Source organism: Oryctolagus cuniculus, chromosome 12 (assembly GCF_051225735.1).
Source record: "Oryctolagus cuniculus isolate XC-2025 breed Fujian yellow rabbit chromosome 12, ASM5122573v1, whole genome shotgun sequence".
NCBI lineage: Eukaryota > Metazoa > Chordata > Mammalia > Lagomorpha > Leporidae > Oryctolagus > Oryctolagus cuniculus.
The window spans coordinates 73877944-73895162 of record NC_142878.1 but is presented as its reverse complement, the minus strand read 5'-3'; the positions used below and the strand labels follow the sequence as shown (position 1 = coordinate 73895162).

Here is a 17219-nt window from a genome sequence, read left to right as displayed (position 1 = left end):
AGGCCAGAGATCATATATGCAGCCTTTAGAGCTACCCTGGCCTTGGGCAGAGATCTGTGCCCTAGCAGGAAAGATTTATTTTGGCCTGTATCACTATCAGCTTCACACAGGTCCAGCACACAACTCTAACACTGCGCAGGACTCGATGTGACTCAGGTTTAAGCAGCTGTATCAGTCTGGAAAGCCAAGGAATGCCCACACTACCTTTCCCCAATTTCAGACAGACAAGAAGGAATAAGACAAAGCTCAGGGCTTTGTCTTGAAGCTCAGTGCTAGTCCCTGTGCATTGAGACCCAGTACCAGAGGGAGAACAGAGGTCCCCATCCCCAGACCAATACCCACAGTCAGAACTTCTAGACCTGCCCCAGCATCGGGTACAGACCTGTATCCTCGAACAACAGACAAGTGTTTCAGTCTGAAGCACCCTCAGCCTCTTGCAGGCTTGACTACGAGACAATGCAGGGTCCTGTGGCTATGAGACTCTCACTTAGCGTCAGTCTGCACTGCCAAGTGATAGCTTTAACCACCCTTCCTCCAATCATGGGTAGACACCAAGAAGCAAAAGTGAGCAACTGGGGAGCAGGGCACAAAAGTGAGCATAGGACTGCTTTTTGGATGTGGTAAAACTATCAATGGGTAGATTCTAATGGTTCCTGTCCCCAGACTAGTTCTTGTGGACAGAATCCGTGAATTCAGCTTGGTTCCAAGTCAGCTGGACTTATACCCCAGCCAGAATCACCTGTTTGGTTGCAGCAGTCATGTGTTACAAGTTCCCCTCTGTAGCATGCAACCCATAGCAAAGTGGGTCTTGTGCTACAGTGCTACTGGTGTTGGTGAGATATGGGATCTGGGTGTAATCCAGGATTGTAGCATAGGCAACCACAGGACTGCTCACTTTATTTCTCCCCCAACTCAAGGCAGCATAACATGGAGAGAGTAATTATCTGCTTGGGAGAAAAAGAGGTAAATGGGTATACATTGTGTAGAAACCTGGGCCTGGCACCATAGAGACTGCTGTGCCCCTGTTGGTCTTTGGGCCAGTACTTTTGAGACCTTGTCCATGCCCCCCCCCACATGGGTACAACAAGTGACCCCTCCATGGCTCCAGGATGCTGCTCCCATAATACTAGCCACTGTGGACTGAAAGCTGGAGCCCCTATAACCTTGGGGCCAGCCCCATGGACTGGACTAAAAACCATGCACCTATGCTGGAGCTGAGACGAATGCCCCACAGTCATCAATTTCTGTGGAAGAAGATACATGGAGATGAGACTACAGCATCCAACTGAAAATAAAGCCAAAGCAGCCTACTAAACTGATACTTTCAGACACATCTTCAGAAAAAAAGCCTTTTACCATGAAAGCTTCACATTTAAAGTGATAGAAACAACTAACCCACCAGATATACAAATATCAATATAAGGACACAAGAAGTATTTAAAAACTAAGGCAAGAGAATGACCCAAACAAACACAGTATAATGGTTTAGTAACAAAGTCCAAAGAAAAGGAGATTGATGAAATGCCTGACAAAGAATTCAAAGAATGGGGTTTCCATAATGGCTGCTCCATTTCTGATCTACCTCCCGCTAATGCATCTGGGAAAGCAGTGGAAGATGGCCCAAGTGCTTGGGTCTCTGCAACCCACACGGGAAACCTGGATGGAGTTCCAGGTTCCTGGCTTTGGTCTTTCCCAGCCCTGGCCATTGCGGCCATTTGAGGAGTGAAACAGTAGATGAAAGATCTCTTTCTCAGCTGTTCTCCACCTGATATGATGTTGGCTATGGATTTATATTCCCTATTTCTGGAACTCTGCTTTTCAAATAAAGTAAATAAGTCTTTTAAAACAAACAATTAAAGAATTTAAAGAATTATTATTATAAGGATACTCAAAGAGATAAAACAGAATACAGACAGTGGAACAAAATCAGGAAAACAATGTATATTGGGAAATTCTGCAGAGTTAGAGACCTTGCCAAAGAACCAGAGGGGCCAGTGGCTCAGTGGATTAAGGCACCACTTTTGACTTCAGCATCCCATACTGGAGTGCCATTTCCAGTCCCAGTTGCTCCACTTACAATCCAGCTCCCTGATAATGCACCTGAAAAAGCAGCAGAAGATAGCCCATTTACTTGGGTTCCTGCTATCTACAAAGGAGACCCAGATAGAGTTCCAGGCTCCTGGCTTCAGCCTGGTCCAGGCCCAGCCATTGTGGTCATCTGGGGAGTGAACCAGTGGGTAGGAGATCTCTCTGTGTGCCACTCTCTCCCTATATAACTCTGCTTTTCAAATAAATAAATAAATCTTTGAAGGGGGGGTGGGGAGGTGGTGCTGTGGCATAGTGAGTAAAGCTGCCACCTGCAGTGCTGCCATCCCATATGGGTGCTGGTTTAAGTCCTGGCTGCTCTACTTCTGATCCATCTCCCTGCTATGGGCTGGGAAAGCAGCAGAAGATGGTCCAAGTCACCCACATGGGAGACCCAGAAGAAACTCCTGGCTTCTGGCTTCAGATCAGCCAAGCTCCAGATGTTGCAGCCATTTGGGGAATGAACCAGCAGATGGAAGACCTCTCTTTCTCTCTCTTAAATAAATCTTTAATAAAAATTTTTACAAACATCTTTTTATTCCATTTTTCCATGAATTTTTTTGTACTCCCCATATATTATTCCATTTTCTTCCACCGTAAAGCATTGTGTCAAAAAAAAAAAAAAATCCTATGATCGGGGCCAGCATTGTGGCTTAGCAGGTAAAGCCACTACTTGCAATGCCAGCGTCCCACCTGGGCACTGGTTCGTGTCCTGGCTCCTCTACTTCCAATCCAGCTCCCTGCTAATGGCCTGAGGAAAAGCAGCAGGGGATGGCCCAGGTGTCTGGGACTCTGCTACCCATGTGAAAGACCTGGAATGAACTCTGGATCCTGGCTTTGGCCTGGGCAGGCCCAAGCACTGTGCTCATCTGGGGAGTGACCCAGCAGATGGAAGATCTCTCTCCCTCTGTAACTCTTTCAAAATAAATAATCTATCTAAAAAAAATCCTATGATAATCTAATTTCTGTTCCTTATAAGTCACATGTTCTTAGATAGCCAAGGATTTTTTTTCTTACTATTTTGTAAAAGGTTTAGTAATGTTACTATAATGTCTGGTGTCTATTAGTTGATAAATGGGTATACAGCGTACTCCTTTTACTTTCAATTTTTTTGTACTTTCACAAATGTTTCCTTGAATTATCATTTTTAGGATTTTTTTTTAGTTCTATGTTTTACTTCCTTAGGAGTTCCTATAATCCATGCCTGGACCTTCCTCATCTATCTTCAGTATTTGTTGCATTCTACTGAATTTTTATCACCTTTTTCAAGATGTTCTCTTTTACTCTCCATTTCTCTTGTGGCTTTTTTTTTTTTAATTTTTTGCATTTATTCTTGCTTGTTTCTTCCAGTTTAATCTTCAATTACAAAATTCTTTGACAATTTCTATTCCTTCTTCATGGTCTCTCATATTATTTGAGTTTATATAGCTTTATGTTATTTCACACCTTGAATCATCTTCTTAACTTTGGCTTGTTTTGAAAATCTGGTTACTGGTTTTGATCTATTTTATGGGCATGTTCTATTAGTGTGCTTTTATTTTCTACAGGATTATTCTTCTGCCTCTCTCTGTCCAATCCTCATTTGATAAGATTATATGGGATTTGACCATGGTATTTTTCTGTTGTTTATATTTATAAAAATTAGTTTTCCCAATGATTTACAAAGAAGCAAGGTTCAGCTTTTCTAATTTTTTGTATAGAGTTAGAGAGAGGAGAGACAGAGAGAAAGAGAGAGAGAGAGAGAGTGTCTTCCATCCACTGGTTCACTCTCCAATTGGCCGCAATGGCCAAAGCTGCGCCGATCCGAAGCCAGGAGCCAGATGCTTCCTCCGGGTCTCCCACGTGGGTGCAGGGGCCCAAGGACTTGGGCCATCTTCTACTGCTTTCCCAGGCCACAGCAGAGAGCTGGATCAGAAGTGGAGCAGCCAGAACTTGAACTGTCACCCATATGGGATGCCGGCGCTTCAGGCCACAGCTTTACCCACTATGCCACAGCGCCGGCCCCAGTTTTTCTAATTTCATAAAGTTCTGTTTTCTGGTTTTTTAAAAAATAATATTCAAAAATATGTCAATTTACTCTTTGATGTTCTCTATTAAACTTTCCCACTATCTGGACCTTCTCTTTCCTTCCTCTTTATTGTTCTTTTTTTTTTTTTTTTCCATTTTTTTCTCCTAGTGATGTTAATGATCTGATGAAAGAACTGACTATTTCACAATAATCTTATGAAGCAGGTATTCTCTTTATACAGATGAGAAACTAAGGTACACAGAGGTTAAGTGATTGGCCTAAAGGTGCAAATTAATAGTTTGTGGATCCAGGAATCAAAATTTGACAATCTAGTACCACAGCCTATGTACTCTGCTCAGTTTGATTCCTCTCAAAGCAGCCATGATCTACTGTTTCAAGAGATCAGAGGAGCTAGACCACTTCAGATCTTACCCTGCCTTGCACTCACTCCCTGTGAATTCCGCAAAGACCTTTCCTGATTCAAACACTAATCTCAAATCAATCCACTGTGCTTCTCAGGACCCGTTAGCTATTCTGGAGTTGTCCTGTTCTCAGGTCTGTTAAGACAACTACTGCTTACCTCTGCTATCTCCTTCAGAGATGTAGAAAACATACGTACACTTGGCTGTCATGATTTGTTCACATCTGCTTGTATTCTGGGGCTTATGGGATTACCTTGTTACCTAGTTTTGTTGTAAAAAGTCTTCAGCTGGTTTTTGGTTTTGCTATTCAGTTTCTCTGCTCACTTTTATGTGGCAATTCAGGGAAATCCAAGCACTGAGCTGCTATTGCCACCATCTCCCCAAGACCTACAACTTTTTGTATCCTCCTCTATACTTACCTAGTCTTCCCAAATAATGCCATAATTCACTTCCCAAACATTCAACAGTTGATAACTTTTAGTCAGCTAAAAGAAAGCTAAAAGAAAGGAACTTGGGGGCGGGGGGACACACTCACAAATAATCTCATTTGCGGAGGCTGCAGGATGAGAGAATCTGGAGCAGTGGTTCTCACGCTTGGCAGGACACTGCAATTACCCGTGGAGTTTTAAAAGTGACTGAAGCCTGGGTCTCAACCCTCGGCACTTCCGAGTTAGTGGTATGAGCAAAGGGATCTTTCAAAGGTCTCCCGGTAATTCTAATGTGGCAAAAATGCTTAGAATCATTGACCAAGATAGACCAACATGGCTGCATGAGGAACCAAAGAGCTCAAGCGAAAGAAAGTATTCATAACTAAGGACATATTCCACTTCGAAATATTATTACAATTACCAACGGGAAAAACAAACTATCTCTTTTAAAACACAGAAAGATGAGCAGAGCTTTAAAAATTAGAAGTGGGAAAAAACAAAAAGTGACAGGCCTACTGGTTGGGGTAAAGGCATCTATGTGTATCTTAGTCCACCTCCTTTACCCCTAAGGAGCCTATATACCAATAGTAGAGCACCAGCAGTGCAAGGTATGGAGAATTAGACCCTTTTTAAGAGACCTACCAAAAAGTATAACGGTTCACTTAACCTACACTAATTAATTCCATAAATATTGTTGTTTTCCATATTGTGTCCCATAGAGATGCCAGATACAACAAGTTAAAATGTAGAATCTGAATTGTTTTGGAAGAAAATAATGGGAGTATATTTCTAACTTGAGGCTCACTTAGAGGATTATCATGCAAGTCATGTTTTTCAAACTGCAAATCACAACTCACCACTGGGTCATGAATTCTAAGGGATTGCAACTAATTTTTTTTCCTTTTTTCTTTTTAGTAGAATAGAAGGTATCAAAATGCATGGCATTGAGTATTGACTAAGAATAGTTTTATGTGACTTTCAGTTCATTATATACATAATTGTGGACTGGGTCATAATGTATAGTGTATTTCTTAGTGTGAGATACAGCCAAAAAGTCTGAAAGTCTTTGACATTGGTCAGGCTGGATATTCCAAATGTGTACTATAAAATTATCAAAAACTTTGATGGTTGAACCTACTACAGTTATTTCAAGGGATTCTTTGCAGGGGTGGAGGGAAGGGATTTATTTGAAAGGCAGAGTGACAGAGAAAGAATGGGAGAGAGAGAGAGATCTTCCATCCGCTGATTTACTCCTCAAAGGTCCGTAAAAGCCAGAGTTGGGTGAAGCTGAAGCCTAGGTCTCCCATATGGGTTGCAGGGACCAAGTACTTGGGTCACCTTCTGCTGCCTCCCAGGCTCATTAGCAGGGAGTTAGATCAGAAGTGGAGCAGCCAGACTGGAACCAGCACTCTGATATATGGGATACTGCCATCATAAGCAGTGGCTTAATATGCTGTGCCACAGCATGAGCTCCTCAAAGGATTTTTTTAAGATTTGTTTATTTATTTGAAAGTCAGAGTTACACAGAAAGAGGAGGAGAGGCAGAGAGAGAGAGAGAGGTCTGGCATAGCACTTAAGGTGACACCTGGCACATTGGGATCCCATATCAGAGTGCCTGAGTTAGAGTCCCAGCTCCACGGTCAATCCCAGATCCCTGCTAAAGCAGACCCTGAGAGGCAGCAGGTGATGGCTCAAGTGATTGGGTCCCTATGTGGGAGACCCAGATTAAGTTCCTGACTCCTGGCTTTGGCCTGACCCAGCCCTGGCTGTTGCAGGCACTTGGGGAGTAAACAAACCACTGGATGAGATCTCAATCTGTTTGTCTGTCAGTCTTTCTCTCTCTCTCTCTCTCTCTCTCTCAAGCAAATAAAAAAAAAAGTAAGAAAATGCCTTATGAAATATCCCATTTATATTAAGTTTAGAATAAACAAAACTAATCTGTAATGAAAAAATCCAGAACAGGAGCTGCCTTGAAGCAGGGTGATGCTGGAATACAGGAACCGACTAAGAAGGGACAGGAGGATTTCCTGAAGTGCTGGAAATGGTTCACAGCTTGATAAGCATGTGGGTTATCTAGATACATTCGCTTGACAAAGTGAAGTGATTAAGATCAGCAGGGAGTGGGAGGGAGCAGGAGCAAGGGGTCTCTAAGATCATTCAGTAAGCAAGAATGGTAGAATGCTGACAGCTGTTGAAGGTAGAAATGGAACACGGGGGTTCATTATGTTACTGCTTATTTTATATGTACCTGGGATCTCTTTAATAAAAGGTTCAAAAATTATTGTAATTTAGGTATTTCTAATTAGCCCACTTTTATTCATAGAGGCAGTTAATCATACGAAGTAGTCAAACAAGTGATATTCAATGTCCTAATCACCTTTAACAAAATCTGAATCTGTAAGAAAGCAATGCCTGAGAAACTCATTATAAATGATGCTTTGACTATAAAAATTTAGTTATTTCTGGATTCTAAGGTCTATATGTGTGTGTGTGTGTGTGTATACATATATATACATATATATCCCATGTCTATAGATGAAGACTCATCTAATGCTCAGGTTAAATCATTTCCTTTCTCATAATCCACATTTCTTCTACTGAACCCTATCAATCAGATGAAAATGAATTCTCATATCTTGGTATCTATCACCAACAGGGACCACCTTGTTTCAATCACTGATTTTGTCTGTGTCTTCATTAAATTATGTGATAGTAATTGAGATCAAATGCCTCTCCCTAAGAACAGAGGCATTGCCCGTACTCCTTCTCCTTGTCACCTAACATAAGGCCTGTGGAAGATGTGCAGTTGAACACATTTCTAAGCACTGAAACACAAATAATCTCTGGGATATAGTCAGTCCATCTGGAACATACCCCGAGACCTCATCAGGGGAAAACTTCCTGAGGTCAGCCATCTAGTGGCATTGGCAATTTAATGTGTGGGAAGGACCACCACTCATCCACTTCGGAAAACATTTTAAATAACTAAGGGAAATAGATTCCTCCCTTGGAAAAAAGCCCAGGATCCAGCAAAACTGCTTACCAACATTCATCATCTTTTTAGAATTAAAGGTGCTCCCGGAAACTCCTGGTGTTTCCTGTCATCTGTGCTTTCCCCACACCCAGGCCCATCCTTTCTGTATCCAGGCCATGCTCATGGTTCCTCAGATCCACCTTTCGTGTGCTTTCCTATCTAAGATCCACACCACCTACATAAAAGGTTGCCTGTGCGATAGACATGAAACACATTTCCCTTTAAGTTACCGCCTTCCTGCTGCTTTTTTCCCAAGAGCTTATGTTTTTCCAACTTTTCTGGTGCTAAGGCCTTTTTTATTTTTTTAAAGATCTATTTTATTATTTGAAAGAGTTACAGAGAGAGGTAGAGACAGAGAGAGAGGTCTTCCATCCACTGGTTCACTCCCCAGACGGCCACAACGGCCGGAGCTGCGTCGATCTGAAGCCAGGAGCCAGGAGCTTCTTCCGGGTCTTCCACGTGGGTGCGGGGGCCCAAGGACTTGGGCCATCTTCCACTGCTCTCCCAGGCCACAGCAGAGAGCTGGATCAGAAGAGGAGCAGCCGGGACTAGAACCGGCGCCCATATGGGATGCCAGCGCTTCAGGCCAGGGCTTTAACCTGCTGCGCCACAGCACCGGCCCCGCTAAGACCTTATTAATGTATAGTTGCCTCCCTTCCATCCTGTTATCTTAGTGCTCAGTTTTTAAAATAAGTGATTTTGATTTGTGATGTAGCAAGTTAAACTGCCACCTGTGAAGCTAGCATCCCATATGGGTGCCTGTTTGTGTCCTGGCAGCTCCACTTCCAATTGAGCTCCCTGCTAATAATGAGCCTGGGAAAGTAGCAGAAGCCCAAGTGGGAGAGGAGGAGCAATAAAATGTATATTACTGAAAAGGATAAATAAGCCTTTGGAGAAAACTTAATCATCTATGTAGAAAATCTAAAAGGGTGAACAAAAATCTTCTGGAATAAGTACTTATAGCAAAGCTGTAGGATATGGGTAACATGGCAAAGTCATCTTTTTTCCTTCATACCAGCAATGAACAAGTGAAATTCAAAATTGAAAACAATAGCATTTATACTAGCACTCAAAAACGAAAACACTTAAGTGTATAACAAAATATGTATAAGCTCTATATCAGAAAAACTAACTCTGATGAAAAAGTAAAAGAACTAAGTAAATAGAGAGATATTCCATGATACTAGATAGGATGATTCAATATTGGCAAGGGGTCTCTTCTTGATTTTTTTTTTTTTTTTTTGACAGGCAGAGTGGACAGTGAGAGAGAGAGACAGAGAGAAAGGTCTTCCTTTTGCCGTTGATTCACCCTCCAATGGCTGCCGCGGCCAGCGCACGGCGCTGATCCAAAGGCAGGAGCCAGGTGCTTATGCTGGTTTCCCATGGGGTGCAGGGTCCAAGCACTTGGGCCATCCTCCACTGCACTCCCGGGCCATAGCAGAGAGCTGGCCTGGAAAAGGGGCAACCGGGACAGAATCCAGCGCCCCGACCGGGACTAGAACCCGGTGTGCCGGCACCGCAGGCAGAGGATTAGCCTACTGAGCCACGGCGCCAGCCCCAACTTGATCTTTAGAGTTAATGCAATCCTAATCAAAATCCCAAAAATTCTGTGGATATCAACAAACTGACTCTAAAGAGCATAAGGAAGGGGAAAAGATGCAAAAGCCAACACAAGATTAAGAACAGTGCTTGAGGACTAGCACTGTCTCACTTCAAGACTTCCTATAAATCTACGTAATCAAGGCAGTACAATATTAGCAAAAGACCACACAAAAACAGATGAGCTGGACAGGACAGAAAGCCCAGAAAATAGATCCATATAAATGCAGTCAACTGATTTTGACAAATAAACGAAGTACAATGGAAAAAACACAGCCCTGTTGACATAGTACTGAACAACTGCATATTAAAACATACCAAAGGCCGGCGCCGTGGCTCAATAGGCTAATCCTCCGCCTTGTGGCGCCGGCATACCAGGTTCTAGTCCCGGTCGGGGCGCCGGATCCTGTCCCAGTTGCCCCTCTTCCAGGCCAGCTCTCTGCTATGGCACAGGAGTGCAGTGGAGGATGGCCCGAGTACTTGGGCCCTGCACCCGCATGCACCTGGCTCCTGGCTTCGGATCAGCACGCTGCGGCGGGTGCATCGCAGCAGCCATTGCAGGGTGAATCAATAGCAAAAGGAAGACCTTTCTTTCTGTCTCTCTATCTCTCACTGTCCACTCTGTCAAAAAAAAAAAAAAATTAAAAAAAAAACATACTAAAAACAAAAACAAAATCTAGACACAGATCTTACATCCTTCAGAAAAAGTAACTCAAAAAGTGTAAATACAGGGCCAGACATTGTGATCTATCAACTTAAGCCATTGCCTGCAGCACCTACATCCTCTGGGAGCCAGTTCGAGTGTCGGCTGCTCCACTTCCTATCCAGCTCCCAGCTAATGTGCCTGGGAAAGCAGCAGAGGGCAGCCCAAGTTCCTGGGCCCTGCACTCACATGGGAGACCCAGAAGAAGCTCCTGGCTTCAAGTTGGCCCAGCCCAGACCGTTGCAGCCATTTGGGGAGTGATCCAGCAGATGGAAGACCTTTCTCTCTGCCTCTCCCTCTCTCTTTCTGTAACTCTGCCTTTCAAGTAAATATTTTTACAAAGTATAAATACAAGATTATAAAACTTGTGAAAGGTAATACAGGAGAAAATCTATATAATATTGGGTTTGGCAGTGACTTTCCAGATAGACACCAAAGACATGATTCATGAAAGAAATAATCAACTAGACTTAATTAAAGTTAAAAATTTCTGCCCTGCACAAAACATTATTATGAGAATGAAATCATTAATTACAAACTGGGAGAAAATATTTGTAAAAGACATATCTGATCAAGAACTGTTTCAAACACAACAATAAAAAGATACCCTGATTACAAAATGATCAAAGGCCAGGGCTGTAACGTAGTAGGTTAAGCATCGGTAACACTGGCACCCCATATGGTATTGGTTCAAGTCCTGGCTGCTCCTCTTCTGATCAAGCTCCCTGCTGATAGCCTGGGAAAGCAGAAAATGGCTCAAGTGGTTGGACCCCTGCACCTGTGTGGGAGACCCAGAAAAAGCTCCTAGCTTTAGATCAGCCTAGGTCTGGCCGTTGCAGCCATTTGGGAATGAACCAGCAGGTGGAATACCCCTCTGTTTCTCCCTCTCTTTGTAACTCGGCCTCTCAAGTAAATCAATAAATCTTTAAAAAAAATTTTTTTAAAGGAGCTGGCACTGTGGCATGGAGGGTAAAGCCACTGCATGCAGTACCGGCATCCCGCATGGGCAACAGTTCATGTCCTGGCTGCTCCACTTTCAATCCAGCTCTCTGCTATGGTCTGGGAAAGCAGTAGAAGATGGCCCAAGTCCTTGGGCCCCTGCACCTGCATGGAAAACCTGGAAGAAGCTCCTGGCTTTGGATCGGCCCAGTTCCAGCCATTGTAGCCATTTGGGGAGTGAACCAGAGGATGGAAGACTTCCCCCTACCCTGCTTCTATATAATTCTGCCTTTCAAATAAATAAATCTTTAAAAAATTTTTAAAAATTAAAAAATGACAAAAGATCTTAATAGGCACCTCACCAAAAAAGAGATACAGATGGCAAACACCTCACCAAACAAGATACACATCTAGCAAGCAATTCTGACATCATATGTCATCAGGGAAGTGTAAATTAAAATGACACATCACTACACACCTATTAGAGTGGCCAAAATCTGGACCACTGATACCACTAAATGCTGGCAAGGATGTGGAGCAATAAGAACTCTTCTTCATTCATTGTTAGTGGGAATGAAAAATGGTCCAGCCACTTTGGAAGAGAACCGTAGGATCTACCAACTATGTTCTTTGGTATTTACCCATGGAGTTAACCTTAGACTTATTCAGAAATCCTGCACACATATGTTTACAGCAGTTTTATTCCAAATTTTATTTTGAGGCAGATAGAAACAGAGCTCCCTTTCACTGGTTCACTCTCCAAATGCCTGCAATGCTGAGGGCTACCCTGGCCGAGGCTAGAAGCTGGACGGTAGAAACATAATTCAGTGGCAGAAACCCAATTACCTGTAGCATAACCACTGCCTGAGGCCAGGGTCTGCATTAGCAGGAAGCTGGAGTCAGGAGCTGGTGCTATAAATTAAACCCAGATACTTCAATACAGAACACTGGCATCTTAACTGCTAGGCCAAATGTCTATTTCCTACACCAGCTTTATTCACAATTGCTAAAACCCGGAAGCAACCAAAATGTCTTTCAGTAGGTGAACAGATTAAAAAAAGCTGTGGTACACCCAGATAATGGATTTTTCAGTGCTCAAAAGAAATGGGCTTCCAAACCATGAAAAGACACAGAAGAAATGTGAATGCCTATTACTAAGTCAAAGAAGAAAACCTGAAAAGGCTATATATTAGATGATTCCAATGATACAACATGAAGGAAAAGGCAAAATTATGGAGAAAGTAAAAAGATCAATGGTTGCCACAGGTGTGGAGTGACTGCTGGAGGTGGAGAACAGGCTCAGCACAAAGAATTTTCAAGGCAGTGAATATACTCATTCTGTAAAATACTACACTGGTGAATACATGTCATTATACATTAGTTCAAACCCACAGAATGTACACCATGAGTGAGTGGAAGCAGACAGTAAAGGGAAATCTCTGTACCTTCCTCTTAATTTTGCTGTGAACATAAAGCCACTCTAAAAAAATTTAAATCTTTACATGGTTCCTAACTTAAAAAGCTCATAATCTGTCATTATACATACAAAAGTAACTGTCTACAACCCTTAACCAGTTTATCTAGAGGTAGGCCTCCCTCCCTTCAGCATCTCCCTTCATTTCCATTATGACAGTGGGAGTGGTGCATTTAAACCTCCTCCTCTGTCAGTGCCTCAAGTGTCATAACATCTTCCCTGCTATTCGCTGTATCCAACAAGAGGCCTAGTCAGTGGGACTTAGTCTCCGTTTCTGCTCTATTTGCTAAGTTTATAATGGACTTACTGTGTTTCTTGCACCTTGAGGCATCTGTAAAGAAAGGACATTATAGACGCAGAACACTCCATTTTTTTTTTTTATTGGACAAATAGAGTTAGACAGTAAGAGAGAGAGACAGAGACAGAGAGAAAGGTCTTCCTTCCGCTGGTTCACCCCTTAAATGGCCGCTATGGCCGGCGCTGCACCCTTCTAAAGCCAGGAGCCAGGTGCTTCCTCCCTGTCTCCCATGCTGGTGCAGGGGCCCAAGCACTTGGGCCATCCTCTACTGCCCTCCCCAGGCAGCTGGACTGGAAGAGGAGCAATCAGGACTAGAACCCAGTGCTCATATGGGATGCCAGCACTGCAGGCGAAGGATTAACCAAGTGGGCCACGGCACCAGTCCAGAACACTCCACTTTGAATGCTCTGGTCAGACTAGGATGGAAGTGGAGGATAAGAACAGGCATAGTGAAAATCAATCCACACTGTCAGAAGCCCTCAAAGTTCAGACCATCCATCACACAGAAACAGCAGTATCTTTACTTTTAACCAATGACATCAGACTTTTGGGGCTGTATGAGTACATACTTTTCATCCCATTCCAACTGCTTTTGTCTTAGCTAATGCTTGATTAAATTAGATTGCTGATTGAGTGGTGTTATTGAAAAATTTGGATAATAAATGACAGAGACCAAAGACAAGTATAGATCACTTTGAATTTATTACACATTCAACTGAACTTTTTCAAGTTACAGAATTCAACCCCCAAAGTAGGTAATAATTGCCTATTCAATTGTTATTCACTTCATTTTCCTCCTAGAACTTCAACACCGCAAAATATATTAAAGACACATGAACAGTTTCAGTGCACTTTCAGTGGCTCACCATCATGAGACAAAGACCACATATATCCATAAAAATATAAGACAAATAGCTCAATAGTTTAAAATATCAGTGACATGAAATAAAGAAAAAACTGCACTTTTACCACAAATAAACTTTTGGTGGACAATAGCAGATTATTGTTTAAAATAATGCTCCTCTGCAGAGCGTATGCTGTGCTTGGTATGCTTGGCACATGAGCACTCGAACTGCTCAGCTTCTACCGGATTTCCTCCGGCAGGAACCTAACTCACGGCTGACTTGCCAGCTCTCACCTCAGACCTGCCTGCCTCCCCAGGAACCATCCTGGCAGGAGCCTGCCCCTTCTCCCAGCTGTTCTTAAGGCTCTCCTGGCTGCCCTTATCTTCCCCTATGCTGACACTTGTTGCCAACTCAATTCTCAGCAAAGATGCCTGGCACAAAACTCACAGAGTTGAGCACCCTTTTCACAGCACCCTTTTCACCCTTTTCCATTTCCTAGAAGTCGCCCCTTCACTACTAAATTATGACTCAAGGTGAAGAGAATGAGTCTAACCACAACAGTCTCCAGTTTATAGCCATATCTCCTATGATGCAAAAGAAAAAAAAAGGTGGTGATGCCTGATTTAGAACTTAAAACATTCAACAAATTTAGGCAGAATATATACTGCTCTGAAGTTCTTTAAAATCTACGCATATCTATTACTTTTAAAATCATAAAAATATAAAAATTGTAAACATTCTACTAAACAGTTCAGTAGAAATCTTGTTATGTGAATTTTTATTTAGCAGGTTCATAAAGAACAAAAGTGACACCATGTTCCCTTTGGCAGACCCAAAATCACGCTCCCAGCCTTAACCTAACAATACATATTTCCCACCATTAGACATATCCGTCGGCCAAGTGTGTCTCTCATGACAACTGCTGCTGCCACTGGTGAATACACCCTGACAACAAAGCAGCAGAAAGCTCACCGTAATCTCTGTCCATGTGCTTGCTAGGCATCCTACCCCCATCACGCCACACTCAAACTAGCCTGAGTGACCGGGCAAACACATGGAAATAAGGCCACGAAAAACTAGAGCACCTCCCTTGCCAAACGCTACATTCCTGTGCAAAGTGAAAGGGTAATTCCTTTCCTTTTGTCAGAGTAACAACAAATCAGGTGAGGGGCGTGGTGTGCTGCTGACAGAGGTAGGAATAGAGAGGAAACTGATGAGGCCAGTGTCCACCATGTCCCCCAAGTCAGCACAGTCCCTTCCTTCACCACTGCGGGAGTTTGAGGATAAGTCTGATTTTCTGTCCAAAAGGAGGAACCTATTATGCAGGTAATTCCCATCATTTATTGCTCTGGCAGCATAGTTTCACTGTATGTTCTTAAAAGAATGAAACTAACAAGATGTTACTTTTTAAAAAAGGAATAACTTAAAAATTAACCAAGAAAAAATACTGCTTTTGTTTTTAGAGATGAATACTCTAGACACAAAATATTAATGAAATGACATCTATCAGCTCTGGGGAATCCCCTTAGCATATTCATCATCTATGATTGATGTGACAACATCAAGCCAGAATTCCTAACCTGGGTGATAAACAGTACTAACTAGCCAGAGTACCAACTGCAATGACTTAAAATTGTATTACCTGAATAATCTCCATGGTGAAGCGTCAGAAAAAGTGAAATAACAAATATTTTCCACAGCACCATAAGGTTTTATAAAACACTATTTCAGTTAATCTACAATCTCAAGATTTTGGTCCATCATTCATATCAGGCACATCCTCTTCTTTTACTGAGAATAGTTCTGGCAGAGGCCATATAGGTAGAACCATTACAAGAAAATGATTTTATTTTGCTCAAGAACCTGTGCAATCGGTATACCTACTCAGTTTCACCTGTATCTGTTAAGTGAGGATTCAAAAGCCAGGAAAGATTGTTTTGCCATTCAGATTCTAGTCACAAATTTTAATGTGCCAAAAGGACCTATATTGTAATGGACTTAAGATATTTGTTTGTCATAACTAAAAAGTTCTTTATTTATTTGCTTTCATTTAGTGTGCTCTTATGGGTTTGTCTCTATACAATAATATTTTATAAATTTTTCAGCATTTTTAAAATAAGTATACTTTAAATTTAAAAATAAAGCAAGTGGAAAACAGACCAATTTTATAGCCAAATTTTCTGGAATTATATATAACAAATTACCTCTAAGAAGAAATACATCACAGATTAGATCTTCCCAATATCCAGCATGCTCACAGATCTCCTACAACTGTTAGCATTTACTATGATAACTCAATTCAACATTGATCTAAGGGAAACACAATTGGAACTACTGACCTGCCTACAAAAACCACGCTGTATTCCCAAAGTCAAATACAAACTTGGTTTACAAGTATCAATTTCATGTTTCCCCTCTTTTAATGCTGAGAACTAAAACTTGGCTTTACTACAAATTAGCTAGTGCTACAGCAAACTTGCTATAAAATTATTTATAACAAAATAAATATTTTTAGTCCCTCTACACTAAATGATACATAAATCATTAGCAGTTTATAACAGAAGCTTAGGTCACTTTTTTGGGACCTAAACATACTGTACAATCCTGAGTAAAAGGTTAGGGATACAGTTTCTTGGGGATCTTTCTTGACCAAGAATCAAAAAGAAAACCACAAACTATAACTTGCAATAATCCCCACTTTCATTAGAAGTACCATGAGTTATTTTCACTTTGGTAAATAAGTTTATCTATGTAAACCATTTATCTTGATAAAGTAAAACTAAGCAGAGCTTCTGCTAGGATCCCTCTATCACCTTCTGACACTGATAGAGTAAGTAGTCCGGAAGAGTAGAGCAGGAAGATCTGAACCACAGGGCTAATATATCAGCATACACTCGGCAATGCACTAGGCAGGGGGTGGATGGGAGCAGCTGACAGGCCAATAGCCCTTCATTGCCTGTAATCAAACAAAAATGAAAAAATATTCAATATGAATGGACTTTAATAAACATTCCTCCAAGAAGATACACATCCGGCCACTAAAGACATGAAAAGATGCTCAACATCACTAATCACTAGGGTCATGCAAATAAAAAAAATCAGAAAATAACCAGTGTGATAGAGATGTAGAAAAACTAGAACCCCTTTGTGGATTTCTCATGGGAATATAAAATGGTACAGTTGCTGTGAAAATGATAGAGCAAAAGTTTCTCAAAAAATTAGATATGAAATTGACGTATGATCTGACGATTCCACTTCAGGTATATAACCAAAAGAACTGAAAGTAGGCCCACATTCAAAGGAACATCATAAACAACAGTCAAAAAGTGGAAGTGACTTAATTGTCCAATGACAAATGAATGGATAATCAAAACGTAGTATGTT

At 41.8% G+C, this 17219-nt stretch overlaps 1 protein-coding gene across 5 annotated transcripts in view; it reads right to left on the bottom strand.

Annotated features, from left to right (window-relative positions):
* Positions 1-13673: 13673 nt before the first annotated feature.
* AP4E1 (adaptor related protein complex 4 subunit epsilon 1) overlaps positions 13674-17219 on the bottom strand; it is an 83905-nt gene continuing 80359 nt past the window's right edge. For all 5 annotated transcript variants that reach the window (XM_070054200.2, XM_070054202.2, XM_089310341.1 and 2 more), the window contains one exon: positions 13674-16791. In XM_070054200.2, the coding sequence (XP_069910301.2) occupies positions 16631-16791 (161 nt within the window). In that variant the 3' untranslated portion in view covers positions 13674-16630. The remainder of the gene's footprint in view (positions 16792-17219) is intronic.